General features: G+C 41.0%; 1 protein-coding gene across 7 annotated transcripts in view; it reads right to left on the reverse strand.

The window, feature by feature from the left end:
• The window catches only part of esyt2b (extended synaptotagmin-like protein 2b), a 107510-nt gene that overhangs the window by 77264 nt on the left and 17775 nt on the right, over positions 1-12471 (reverse strand). For all 7 annotated transcript variants that reach the window (XM_061922235.1, XM_061922240.1, XM_061922239.1 and 4 more), the window contains exon 6: positions 10256-10345. In XM_061922235.1, coding sequence (XP_061778219.1) covers positions 10256-10345 — 90 coding nt within the window. The remainder of the gene's footprint in view (positions 1-10255; positions 10346-12471) is intronic.

Raw genomic sequence — 12471 nt, forward strand, 5'->3', positions numbered from 1 at the left:
ATTAAAATCATGGCATTAAGACTAAAAAATAAAGACAACTTCAAATTGTTTTCTTTGTCTTGCTTTGGCCAAAAAAGAACAAACTCATTCTGAAAATATTACAATAAAAGTATTTTAAAAAGGCAGTGGTAAAGTAAAGATCCATGAAGTATAGAAGAAATGAACATCTATAACTGAATACAGTTACATATGCACAAAAAAAAATGTTTTTAATTATTTTATTGAATGTATTAAGTAACGTTTATGACAACCTTTTTCCAAAAAACAATATGGAATGTGAGATATAAAAGAACAATGCATACATTTATCATCCATCCATCCATTTTCTACCGCTTATTCCCTTTCGGGGTCGCGGGGGGCGCTGGCGCCTATCTCAGCTACGATCGGGCGGAAGGCAGGGTACACCCTGGACAAGTCGCCACCTCATCGCAGGGCCAACACAGATAGACAGACAACATTCACACTCACATTCACACACTAGGGCCAATTTAGTGTTGCCAATCAACCTATCCCCAGGTGCATGTCTTTGGAAGTGGGAGGAAGCTGGAGTACCCGGAGGGAACCCACGCATTCACGGGTAGAACATGCAAACTCCACACAGAAAGATCCCGAGCCTGGATTTGAACCCAGGACTGCAGGAACTTCGTATTGTGAGGCAGACGCACTAACCCCTCTGCCACCGTGAAGCATTTGTTTTCAAAACGGCTACCAAAAAGTTGGACCCCAAAAATTTACAGTGGGACCCCAGTTTAATGACTTGATGGGGTCCCCGGGAACCCATTTTGAAAATTCCTAGCACCAACACTGATGGAGTATCGGTGTGTGCAAAACAGCAGCAGGCGGCTGTGGCCTGCGGGCCGGTTCTAATACTAATCAAATATCCTCCTGGTGTCAGGATTGTCCCTGACAGTTTGGTTTTGTTCTAGTTTTTCCTCTGTGTAAGTCTTTGTTTCCTGTTAGTGCTTTTATTTTGGTAATTTCCTGCTTTTCTCCCTGAGCGCTGTTTCCCCTTAGCTGCAGCTGATTGGCACCTGGCCACACCTGGTGTCAATCAGCCCGCTCTTATTCAAACCTGCTTTGTCCTCCAGTCAGATGCTGGATTATTGTCGTGTCGATGTCACCACTACCTGTTAATGTCATTATTACTTATCGTTGTAGCTGAGTCTATTTCTGTTCACTCTGTTCATGCCATAGTTCCTTCGTGTCACAGTAAGTGTTTGTGTTCATAGCCAAGTTTGTTATCCGCCTCGTGCGCGCCTTTTGTTTGTACCTTTTTGTTTGTTCTTGTTTTAGTGAAAAATGAAATCATGTTTACCCGCAAAACGCCTGCCGCCTTCTCTGCATCTTTGGGTTCGTCAACAACTCAATGTGACACCCGGGGGCCATAGATCATTCAATCGCAGGCTGGATCTGGCCCGGGGGCCTTGACTTTGACACATAGGACATAGACGGAATTTGGGAGAGCCACGCAGATCCCACCTTTGAAGTTTGTTTGTGTTTGAGGAGTGGCACTCTATTTCGCAGACGCGCAAAATATACGAATGTACTTTTAACCATTGAAAAAATTGTCGGAAATAAGGTGGTGCGGTAAACACAATATAAATTATATACAATTTGCTGACAATTGGGTTTTAATTATATTGTCATTTGTTGATATGACACTTTTGAGCTCTGTGCCACAAAATTAACTTTGACGGTATAGCTCGGTTGGTTGAGTGGCCGTGCCAGCAACTTGAGGGTTGCAGGTTCGATTCCCGCTTCCGCCATCCTAGTCACTGCTGTTGTGTCCTTGGGCAAGACACTTTACCCACCTGCTCCCAGTGCCACCCACACTGGTTTGAATGTAACTTAGATATTGGGTTTCACTATGTAAAGCGCTTTGAGTCACTAGAGAAAAGCGCTATATAAATATAATTTACTTCACACTTCACAAGCGGACGAAGACGTCTTCAGTGCAAATTGCCGTCCTGGCTAACAGCTGGTGGCTATTGTCACTTCACAATGCTGCTTCTAAATCAATTATCCACGCCTCCAAGTATCATTATCACTGGAGGAATAGCTAAACATGCTACACTACAAACCATATGATACAAAAAAAAGCATCGCTAACCGCTAAGCCAGAACTTGTGAATGTAAACAGGGGTGGGAAGATCGATACAATTACTAACAGTACTGATACCAAGTAGGGCTGGGTAGATCGAATATACTCGATATATTGTGGGTTTGTCCATTATTTCGTGAGTATTCGAGTATACCTTCTCACGTAGTGGCTTTTAGCTGCGGGCATTACACAACAGGCTCTTCCCACTCTTTCTTGTCTCTCCTTCTCACAGAGACATACGTTAGCAGTGGCAGGTGGTGCAAGCTGAGCTGTGCGAGTGTTAATACGGGAGAGAGAAGATGCGAATCTAGTAACAAATGAAGGAAGAATTCATTCCTAAGAAAAACAGCATGGGTCCATCATCTGGCGGTGGTTTTGGCTTCAAGCGGGAAGATGTTGAACAGACAATGGTAATATGTAAAGCAGGGGTCACCAAACTTTTTGAAACCAAGAGCTACTTCTTGGGTACTGATTAATGCAAAGGGCTACCATTTTGATACACACTTAAATACATTGCCAAAAATAGCCAATTTGTTCAATTTACCTGTAATAAATAAATCTATAAATATATATATAAAAATGGGTATTTCTGTCTGTCATTCCGTCGTACATTTTTTTTTCTTTTACGCAAGGTTTTTTGTAGAGAATAAATGATGAAAAAACACTTAATTGAACGGTTTAAAAGAGGAGAAAACACGAAAAAAATAAATGAAAATTAAATTTTGAAACATTTTATCTTCAATTTCAACTCTTTAAAATTCAAAATTCAACCAAAAAAAAATGATGAGAAAAACTAGCTAACTCGAATCTTTTTGAAAAAATTAAAAAAAAATTATTTATAGAACATCATTATTAATTTTTCCTGATTTAAATTAATTTTGGAATTTTGATGACATGTTTTAAGTAGGTTAAAATCCACTTTGAAATAAGATTTTAATTTGTTTCTACAGATTTTTTAGATTTGCCAGAATATTTTTTTTCAGTTTTAATCATAATAAGTTTGAAGAAATATTTCACAAATATTCTTCGTCGAAAAAACAGAAGCTAAAATGAAGAATTAAATTAAAATGTATTTATTATTCTTTACAATTAAAAAAAAAATACTTGAACATTGATTTAAATTGTCAGGAAAGAAGAGGAAGGAATCTAAAAGGTAAAAAGGTATATGTGTTTAAAAATCCTAAAATCTTTTTAAGGTTGTATTTTTTCTCTAAAATTGTCTTTCTGAAAGTTATAAGAAGCAAATTAAAAAAATAAATGAATTTATTTAAACAAGTGAAGACCAAGTCTTTAAAATATTTTCTTGGATTTTCAAATTCTATTTGAGTTTTGTCTCTCTTAGAATTAAAAATGTCGAGCAAAGCGAGACCAGCTTGCTAGTAAATAAATACAATTTAAAAAAAATAGAGGCAGCTCACGGGTAAGTGCTGCTATTTGAGCTATTTTTAGAACAGGCCAGCGGGCGACTCATCTGGTCCTTATGGGCTACCTGGTGCCCGCGGGCACCGCGTTGGTGATCCTTGATGTAAAGTATGCGGCAAAAACGTTGCTACAAAAAGTAGCTGCATTACTGATTTGTAGCATCATTTGAAAAGTCACCCGCTAGACCAGGGGTCGGGAACCTTTATGGCTGAGAGAGCCATGAAAGCCAAATATTTCTAAATGTATTTCAGTGAGAGCCATATCATATTTTTTAACACTGAATACAACTAAATGTGTACATTTTTAAGTAAGACCAACATTTTTAGAGTATAATAAGTCTTTTATTCTTTTTAATAACATTGTTATTCTGAAGCTAACCAATAATAAATAAAATGTCATGTCTGTTGATCATGTTTTTGTTTGGCCATGTGCTGTTTATTCTTTGGACTCCTTAAGTTTCTGTTTTTTTCCACTCCCTTGTCTGGTTTCCTTGGTTACTCATTTTGTCCTCCTGTCTCTGGTGGACAAAATGCCCGCTCACCTGCTTCCCGAGCACTAATCAGAGGCAGTATTTAAGGTCGTCTTTGCCAGTCAGTCGCCCTGGCGTCAATGTGATCTTTTCTTGCTCTGTGCTGACTTGTTTCATGCCTTGCCATAGTTTCGTGCTTCATGCCATGCCAAGTAAGTTTTGTTTGATTTATGTTCATGCGTTCGCTTTGTTCCTTAGCCCAAGTTGTGCCTCCGCTGTGAGCGATTTTTGATTGTATCTTTTTTTAGTTTAAATTAAATCATGTTTTTACCTAAATGCCATGTCCCGAGTAGTCCGTCTGCCTTCCAGGGGGAACGACCCTGCAGCAAGCTGCGACCCCCCCCCCCCATCGTGACATAAAATACTTCTTACCATTAATGCGACTTCTTAAACAGGTGCGGTAGAAAACGGATGGATGGATTTAAATGCATGAGAATGTTTTATATTTTGCACGTTATTTTTGGCACTGAGATTACCAGCGGAATTATTCATAATTATGGTGTTAAGCAATGTCAGCTAAGATTTATCTGAGAGCCAGATGCAGTCATCAAAAGAGCCACATCTGGCTCTAGAGCCATAGGTTCCCTACCTCTGCGCTAGAGAATAAGGAGTGCTTGAAACGCTGCATGTCAACATCTCGGCCGGTGCCACACCCAACAAAACGCCAAAGCAACCAGCACTGACCCAATTGAGCCTGGCGTCTTCCATTTTCACATCAACGCCGTATGAAAAAAAAGGTCAAAAACAGGAGATACCGCCCGCAATAACCTACCACGCAGCAATGGACATACACTATTTGATTTCCTATTATGCAGCTCATTTTTCTTTTGACAGCTTTTGAAATATCTTTTGTGACATCCTGCACAAAAGTGCACTTTATTTGTTTTAAACTATTGTAGTGGCGTTCTGTACAAAAAGTGCACTTTCATTTAGTGTTGTTTTGATTTGTCATCTTAATGACATCATGCACAAAAGTGCACTAATAGCTTGTTTTAATATGTCTCTGACAATCTTGCACTTTCTGTTTTGAAATGACATGAATGTTTGTCCCACTGCCTAATAACTGTTTAATAAAGACAGTTTGGGTAAATGGATCTAGTTATGATTTCCCTCTGCATGAAAGTTTAAAATGAGCATTAATGCAGTATGAAGAAGAATGTTTTAATGTAGACACATAGAATCATCATACTACTGTAATTATATGTATCAAGTGTTCATTCAATGCTAAGGCAAAATATGGAGATGTATATGGTGTATCGTGACATGGCCTAAAAATATCGAGATATTAATAAAAGGCCATATCGCCCAGCCCTAATACTAAGTATATAATCTGTATATTATCAATTTTACAACGTTAGATCGATATACCTTTTAACACAAACATTTGTTATTGTTTGCAAACTCAGGAAATAAGAGCCAATAGTAGTTTGCTTTCGTTTAATTATTTTGCACTATTGACTAATTTGACTGTTCCATCTTTGCTTTCTAGATTGCCTATTTGTACCTTCAAGAGTGACCAAACAGTCCAATTTTGGAATAACGGCCCCTTCTGCACTTACTGCAGGTGAAAATCAATGCAGGCTGAGGTTGTCGTTGTTTATGCTTCCTCTGAGCCCTCTGGGTCTTGAAGGTTTTGTTTCTGTCCTACTCTGCTTTTGTAACTAACATCCCGTTTGACAGAGCGGCGCCAGTAAAAGTGGTCCCTTGCACATCTTTTCCAGGTAAAAATAAAGCCTGTTTAGCATATTTTTGTGCGACAAGTTTGTTAGGCTCTGGCTTTGGTAGAATAGGGTATTTATGCACATTTAGGAACAATCCATCCATCCATCTTAAGCCTAAGCCAGGGGTCGGGAACTTTTTTGGCTGAGAGAGCCATGAAAGCCAAATATTTTAAAATGTATTTCCGTGAGAGCCATATAATATTTTTTTAACACTCAATACAACTAAATGTGTGCATTTTTAAGTTAGACCAGCATTTTTCAAGTATATTAGGTCTCTTATTCTTTTTAATAACATTGTTATTCTTAAGCTAACCGATAATTGATCAAATATTTATTACCATTAATGTGACTTCTTGAACAGGTGTGTCTATTTTAGTTTCTTCAAAATACCCAACCTGTGCTCTGATTAATGCTTTTCACACTCTTGGCATTCTCCCGATGAGCTTCAAGCACACCTGTGAAGTGAAAACCATTTCAGGTCACTACCTCTCGAAGCTCATCGAGAGAATGCCAAGAGTGTGCGAAAAAGTAATCGGAGCAAAGGGTGGCTATTTTGAAAAAAAAAATTATAATACAAAGCATGTTTTCAGTAATTTCACCTTTTTTTTTTATTTAGTACATAACTCCACATTTGTTCATTCATAGTTTTGATGCCTTCGGTGACAATCTACAGTGTAAATAGTCATGAGATAAAGAAAACCCCTTGAATGAGAAAGTGTGTCCAAACTTTTGTACTGTATATATTATATATATATATATATATATATATATATATATATATATATATATCCATCCATCCATCCATTTTCTACCGCTTGTTCCCTTTCGGGGTCACGGGGGGCGCTGGCGCCTATCTCAGCTACAATCGGGCGGAAGGCGGGGTACACCCTGGACAAGTCGCCACCTCATCGCAGGGCCAACACAGATAGACAGACAACATTCACACTCACATTCACACACTAGGGCCAATTTAGTGTTGCCAATCAACCTATCCCCAGGTGCATGTCTTTGGAAGTGGGAGGAAGCCGGAGTACCCGGAGGGAACCCACGCATTCACGGGTAGAACATGCAAACTCCACACAGAAAGATCCCGAGCCTGGATTTGAACCCAGGACTGCAGGAACTTCGTATTGTGAGGCAGACGCACTAACCCCTCTGCCACCGTGAAGCCCCTATATATATATATATATATATATATATATATATATATATATATATATATATATATGTTTTGTTTGTGTTTGTTATTCTTTTTAATAACATTGTTATTCTTAAGCTAACCAATAATAGATCAAATACTTCTTTCCATTAATGCGACTTCTTGAACAGGTGTGGTAGAAACAGATGGATGGATTAAAATGCATGAGAAAGCTTAATATTTTGAACGTTATTTTTAACACTGTGATTACCAGCGGAATTATTCATTAGTTATCCTGTCAAGCAATGTCAGCTAAGATGTATCTGAGAGCCAGATGCAGTCATCAAAAGAGCCACATCTGGCTCTAGAGCCATAGGTTCCCTACCCCTGGCCTAAGCAAAGAAGCCCAGACTTCCTTTTCCCCAGTTACTTCGTTCAGCTCCTCCCGGGGGATCCCGAGGCCTTCCCAGGGCAACTCGGAGACATAGTCCCCCCAAAGAGTCCTGGGTCTTCCCGATGGCCTCCTATCGGACGTGCCCTAAACACCTCCCCAGGGAGGCGTTCGGGGGGGCATCCTGACAAGATGCCCGAACCACCTCATCTGGCTCGTCTCCATGTGGAAGAACATCGGCTTTACTTTCAGCTCCTCTCAAACGACAGGGCGTCTCACCCTATCTCTAAGGGAGAGCCCCGCCACGTGACGTAGGGAACTCATTTCGGCCGCTTGCAGCCGTGATCGGCTCAGCTCCTTCTTCACCACGACGGACCGATGCAGGGTTCGCATCACTGCAGGTACTTGAACTCCTCCACTTAGGGCAAGAGCTCTTTCCCAGCCTGGAGATGGCACTTCTTCCTTTTCCGGGCAAGAAACATGGAATCGAACTTGGAGGTGCTGATTTTCCTCCCGGTTGCTTCACACTCGGCTGCAAATCGATCCAGTGAAAGCTGAAGCTAAAAGTCAGATGAAACCAGCAGGACCACATCATCTGCAAAAAGCAGAGACCTAACCCTGCAGCCACCAAACGGATCCCCTCAACATCCTGACTGTGCCTAGAAATTCTGTCTATAAAAGTTATAAAAAGGACCGACAAATGGCAGCCCTGGCAGAATCCAACCTTCACTGGAAACAGGTCTAAGCTCTTACACCAATCATACAGGGAATGGACCGCCACAATCAGGCAGTCCCATACCCCATACTCCCTGATCCCTCCAGAGGAAAATGGTCTAATGCGTTCTCCAAGTCTACAAAACACATGTAGACTGGTTGAGCAAACTTCCATTATCCCACGAGGATCATGCCAAGAGTATAGAGCTGGTGCATAGTTCCACAAGCAGGACGAAAACCACACTGCCCCTCCAGAATTCAAGGTTTGACTATCTGGCGTAACCTCCTCCCTAGTACACCTGACTAGACCTTACCATATAGGCTGAGGAGTTTGATCCCACAATAGTTGGAACATACCCTCCGGTTCCTCTTCTTAAATAGAAGAACAACCTCCCCGGTCTGCCAATCCAGAGGCAACACCCCCAATGTCCATGCAATGTTACAGAGTCTTGGTAACCAAGACAGCCCCACAGCATCCAGAGCCTTAAGGAACTCCAGGTGGATGTCATCCATCCTGGGGCCTTGCCACCAATGACGTTTTTAACCTGCACGTGCCGCGCAGACTGCGGCCACACGCCTCCACAGCCTGGGGTAATCTGCAATCAGCGCACTTGGTCTTGATGAGCAACAGCAGCATAAAGGCTCCCTCTGCAGACTACTCTACGCCGGAACGTAGCCCTGATTCAGTAAGCTTCGCGTCTCTGGCTCCTCTCCTGTGTCTGCTCTCCTTGTTCCCTCGTTCCTTTTCTGATATGTCCCTGTCGTTTCCTGTTCCCGCAGTTCTCCCTGTTACCTAAGAAGTGAGCCGTGCGCCTCACTTCTCTGGATCTCCTCCTGGACCCTGACTGCCTTTCTTGATACTCAACTATCCCGCTTTTGAACCCGGACCTCAGGACGTCTCTCTCCAGCCCCACGGACCTCGCTTGGATCACAGACCCCTTTTGCCCAGCCCCTTTGGACTTGTTTGCCTCCACAACCAACACACACTTCCAACCTCTGGTCAATACTATCAGGTTAGTTTCTACACATAATCCCGCATGCCCAAACATAGTAGCATCCACACTCCACGTATACATCAAAAGCTTAATAAAACCATTGAGCGAGACTATCTGGGTCGTGCCGTCTCCTTCCCCCTAGTCGTACCTTACAATAACAATCTGGATGGTTCTTTTCCTCTTTGGTCCACAGTTTCCAAAAACAATTTTAAACGTGGACTCGTCAGACCACAGAACACTTTTTCACTTTGCATCAGTCAATTAAAGTTAAAGTACAAATGATTGTCACACGCACACTAGGTGTGTTGCGATGGGGTGGCGACTTGTCCAGGGTGTACATGCCTTACGCCCGATTGTAGCTGAGATAGGCACCAGCGACCCCCGCGAACCCAAAGGGAATAAGCTGTCGAAAATGGATGGATGGATGAAATTTGTCCTCTGCATTTGACCCATCCCCTTGTTCACCCCCTCAGAGTGAGCAGCAGCGGTGTCCGCGCCCAGGAATCATTTTGTTGATTTAACCCCCAATTCCAACCCTTGATACTGAGTGCCAAGCAGGGAGGTAATGGGTCTCATTTTTATAGTTTTTGGTTTTACGATCTACCGATCTTAGGGCGGACACTCTAACCCCAAGGCCACCGAGCAGGTCCATCGGTCCATCTTAGCAATTCTGGGTGTTGTTGATAAATGGCTTTCGCTTTGCATTGTAGGGTTTAAACTTGCACTTACGGATGTAGCGACAAACTGTAGTTACTGACAGTGGTTTGCTGAAGTGCTCCTGAGCCCATGTGGTGATATCCTTTACACACTGAAAAAATATAGGTTTTCCAGTTCGAACGTTAAGTATCTTGTCTTTGTAGTCTATTCAATTGAATATAGGTTGAAAAGGATTTGCAAATCATTGTATTATGTTTTTATTTACCATTTACACAAAATGCCGACTTCACTGGTTTTGGTTTTTTTAGAAAACGTATGAAAGAGTCCCACTGTGATTCATTTGTTATGTATGCGGCTCTAGTAGAAAACACACCCCTGTTGTCGGTGCCTTCAAATACATTGGAAACTTCCATCACCTCATGAGTCAAAGTCTTTGATGTTGACTGCCTGCTTCTGATCAAAGCACACACTCTTCATTGCACAAACTCATTATTATTACATCCTGACATGTCAGCATTATGTGTATGCAAAATGTCATACAGACCGCTGTATATTTTTTAAAGTTTTGTTTTCTGCATAAAACTTACAGGTTTCTTGAGGAAGAAGAGAGACAGAGCTCCGACCAGGGGAGCGTCACCCAGCAACGGCTCCATCAGGACTCGCAGCACACCGTGTATCTGATGCATGACAACAGCAACACGTTAACACACACACACGCCTGCTTGGTGTCTTATCCATTACATATTAAGACAATTAGAAGGATTCAAGTACTGGAAATGCTTTGCAGGCCAGCAGCTGCTGTAATGCCCACCAATGTGTTTGTTTATTATGGGATGGTGTCAACAACTGTCAATCTAAGTAGGGTTTGCCAACTTGCTGAAAGATTAATTAGAGACATGCTGGCAGGGACGGACCAATTGTAATTTTATTTTTTTCTATGCAAAATAAAAAAATTCCTGAAATAAAATAAAGGATTTTTCATTAATTTAAATATCTCCTGCTCAGTAAACAGGATACAAATAAATATCTTATTTTAACAGACCCCTGTGTGTCACGGCCCAGGTGCACACCGGTGCACATTCTTCTGGGCGCACCTCCAAGACCGCGCCACTCCGGCTGCAGCAAGCGGCAGCATTTAATCATCAGCAATCAACGCACCTGTAGCTGATGAGAAGACCTGCCTTCTTATTGCCATTTTACAAATTATTCTTTATTCTTACAGTGATATGGGACAAACTGCCTCTTTTTTCAACTTAATAGCCTACAAAACAAATAGTTGCTTCTAATTACGGGACAATTTCCTTTTTAACGGGAGATTGTCAGGGCCTGACATGGTTTCCTTTTTTTTTTTTTTTTTTTTATTCATGAAACTATTTCTATACTTATATTTTAGAAATGATCTGTTCTTTGTTTTTGAAAAACAAGATGTCACTACTTTGAAAAGTCACATCTGCTAACTAGCTAGTTAGCTGCCGCCAAGTTGAAGCATCGACATTTTACAGACTATTTTTGATTCTCATGCTACAAACCCCATTTCCATATGAGTTGGGAAATTGTGTGAGATGTAAATATAAACGGAATACAATGATTTGCAAATCATTGTCAACCCACATTCAAATTAATATGCTACAAAGACAAAATATTGGATGTTCAAACTGATAAACTTTTTTTTTTTGCAAATAATCATTAACTTTAGATTTTGATGCCAGCAACACATGACAAAGAAGTTGGGAAAGGTGGAAATAAATGCTGATAAAGTTGAGGAATGCTCATCAAACATTTATTTGGAACATCCCACAGGTGTGCAGGCTAATTGGGAACAGGTGGGTGCCATGATTGGGTATAAAAACAGCTTCCCAAAAAATGCTCAGTCTTTCACAAGAAAGGATGGGGCGAGGTACACCCCTTTGTCCAGAACTGCGTGAGTAAATAGTCAAACAGTTTAAGAACAACGTTTCTCAAAGTGCAATTGCAAGAAATTTAGGGATTTCAACATTTATGGTCCATAATATCATCAAAAGGTTCAGATAATCTGGAAAAATCATTCCACGTAAGCGGCATGGCCGGAAAGCAACATTGAATGACCGTGACCTTCAATCCCTCAGACGGCACTGTATCAAAAACCGACATCAATCTCTGAAGGATATCACCACATGGGCTCAGGAACACTTCAGAAAACCACTGTCACTAAATACAGTTCGTCGCTACATCTGTAAGTGCAAGTCAAAGCTCTACTATACGAAGCGAAAGCCATTTATCAACAACATCCAGAAACGCCGCCGGCTTCTCTGGGCCCGAGATCATCTAAGATGAGCTGATGCAAAGTGAAATTCAAAGTTAATTTTTATTTTGCAAAAAAAAAAAAAAAAAGTTTATGTGTTTGAACATCAAATATCTTGTCTTTGTAGTGCCTTCAATTGAATATGGGTTGAAAATGATTTGCAAATCATTGTATTCTGTTTATATCTAACACAGTTTCCCAACTCATATGGAAACGGGGTTTGTAATACAGAACAAAGTGTGTCCCTTTTCAGTTGAATCATTTTACTAAATGCGGGACAATTCCATTTTTCAAGAGACGGTTGGCAGCCCTCACCGTGCTGTAAGCGTCACCGGTATCTGGCTAACAAGGCATCAGATGTAATCTTAATTAGACTTAGACAAACTTTATTGATCCACAAAGGAAATTGTTCAAATACAATTGTTCAAGTACTTGTATTTGTAAGCCAACACGCTAACTAACGAAGCACCGAGGCTGTAAGGCTGAGATCTTTAACATCACCGCCTTGAGAAAGCATAAGTA

The sequence above is a fragment of the Nerophis ophidion genome, linkage group LG15, assembly GCF_033978795.1.
Source record: "Nerophis ophidion isolate RoL-2023_Sa linkage group LG15, RoL_Noph_v1.0, whole genome shotgun sequence".
In the NCBI taxonomy this organism is placed as follows: Eukaryota; Metazoa; Chordata; class Actinopteri; order Syngnathiformes; family Syngnathidae; genus Nerophis; species Nerophis ophidion.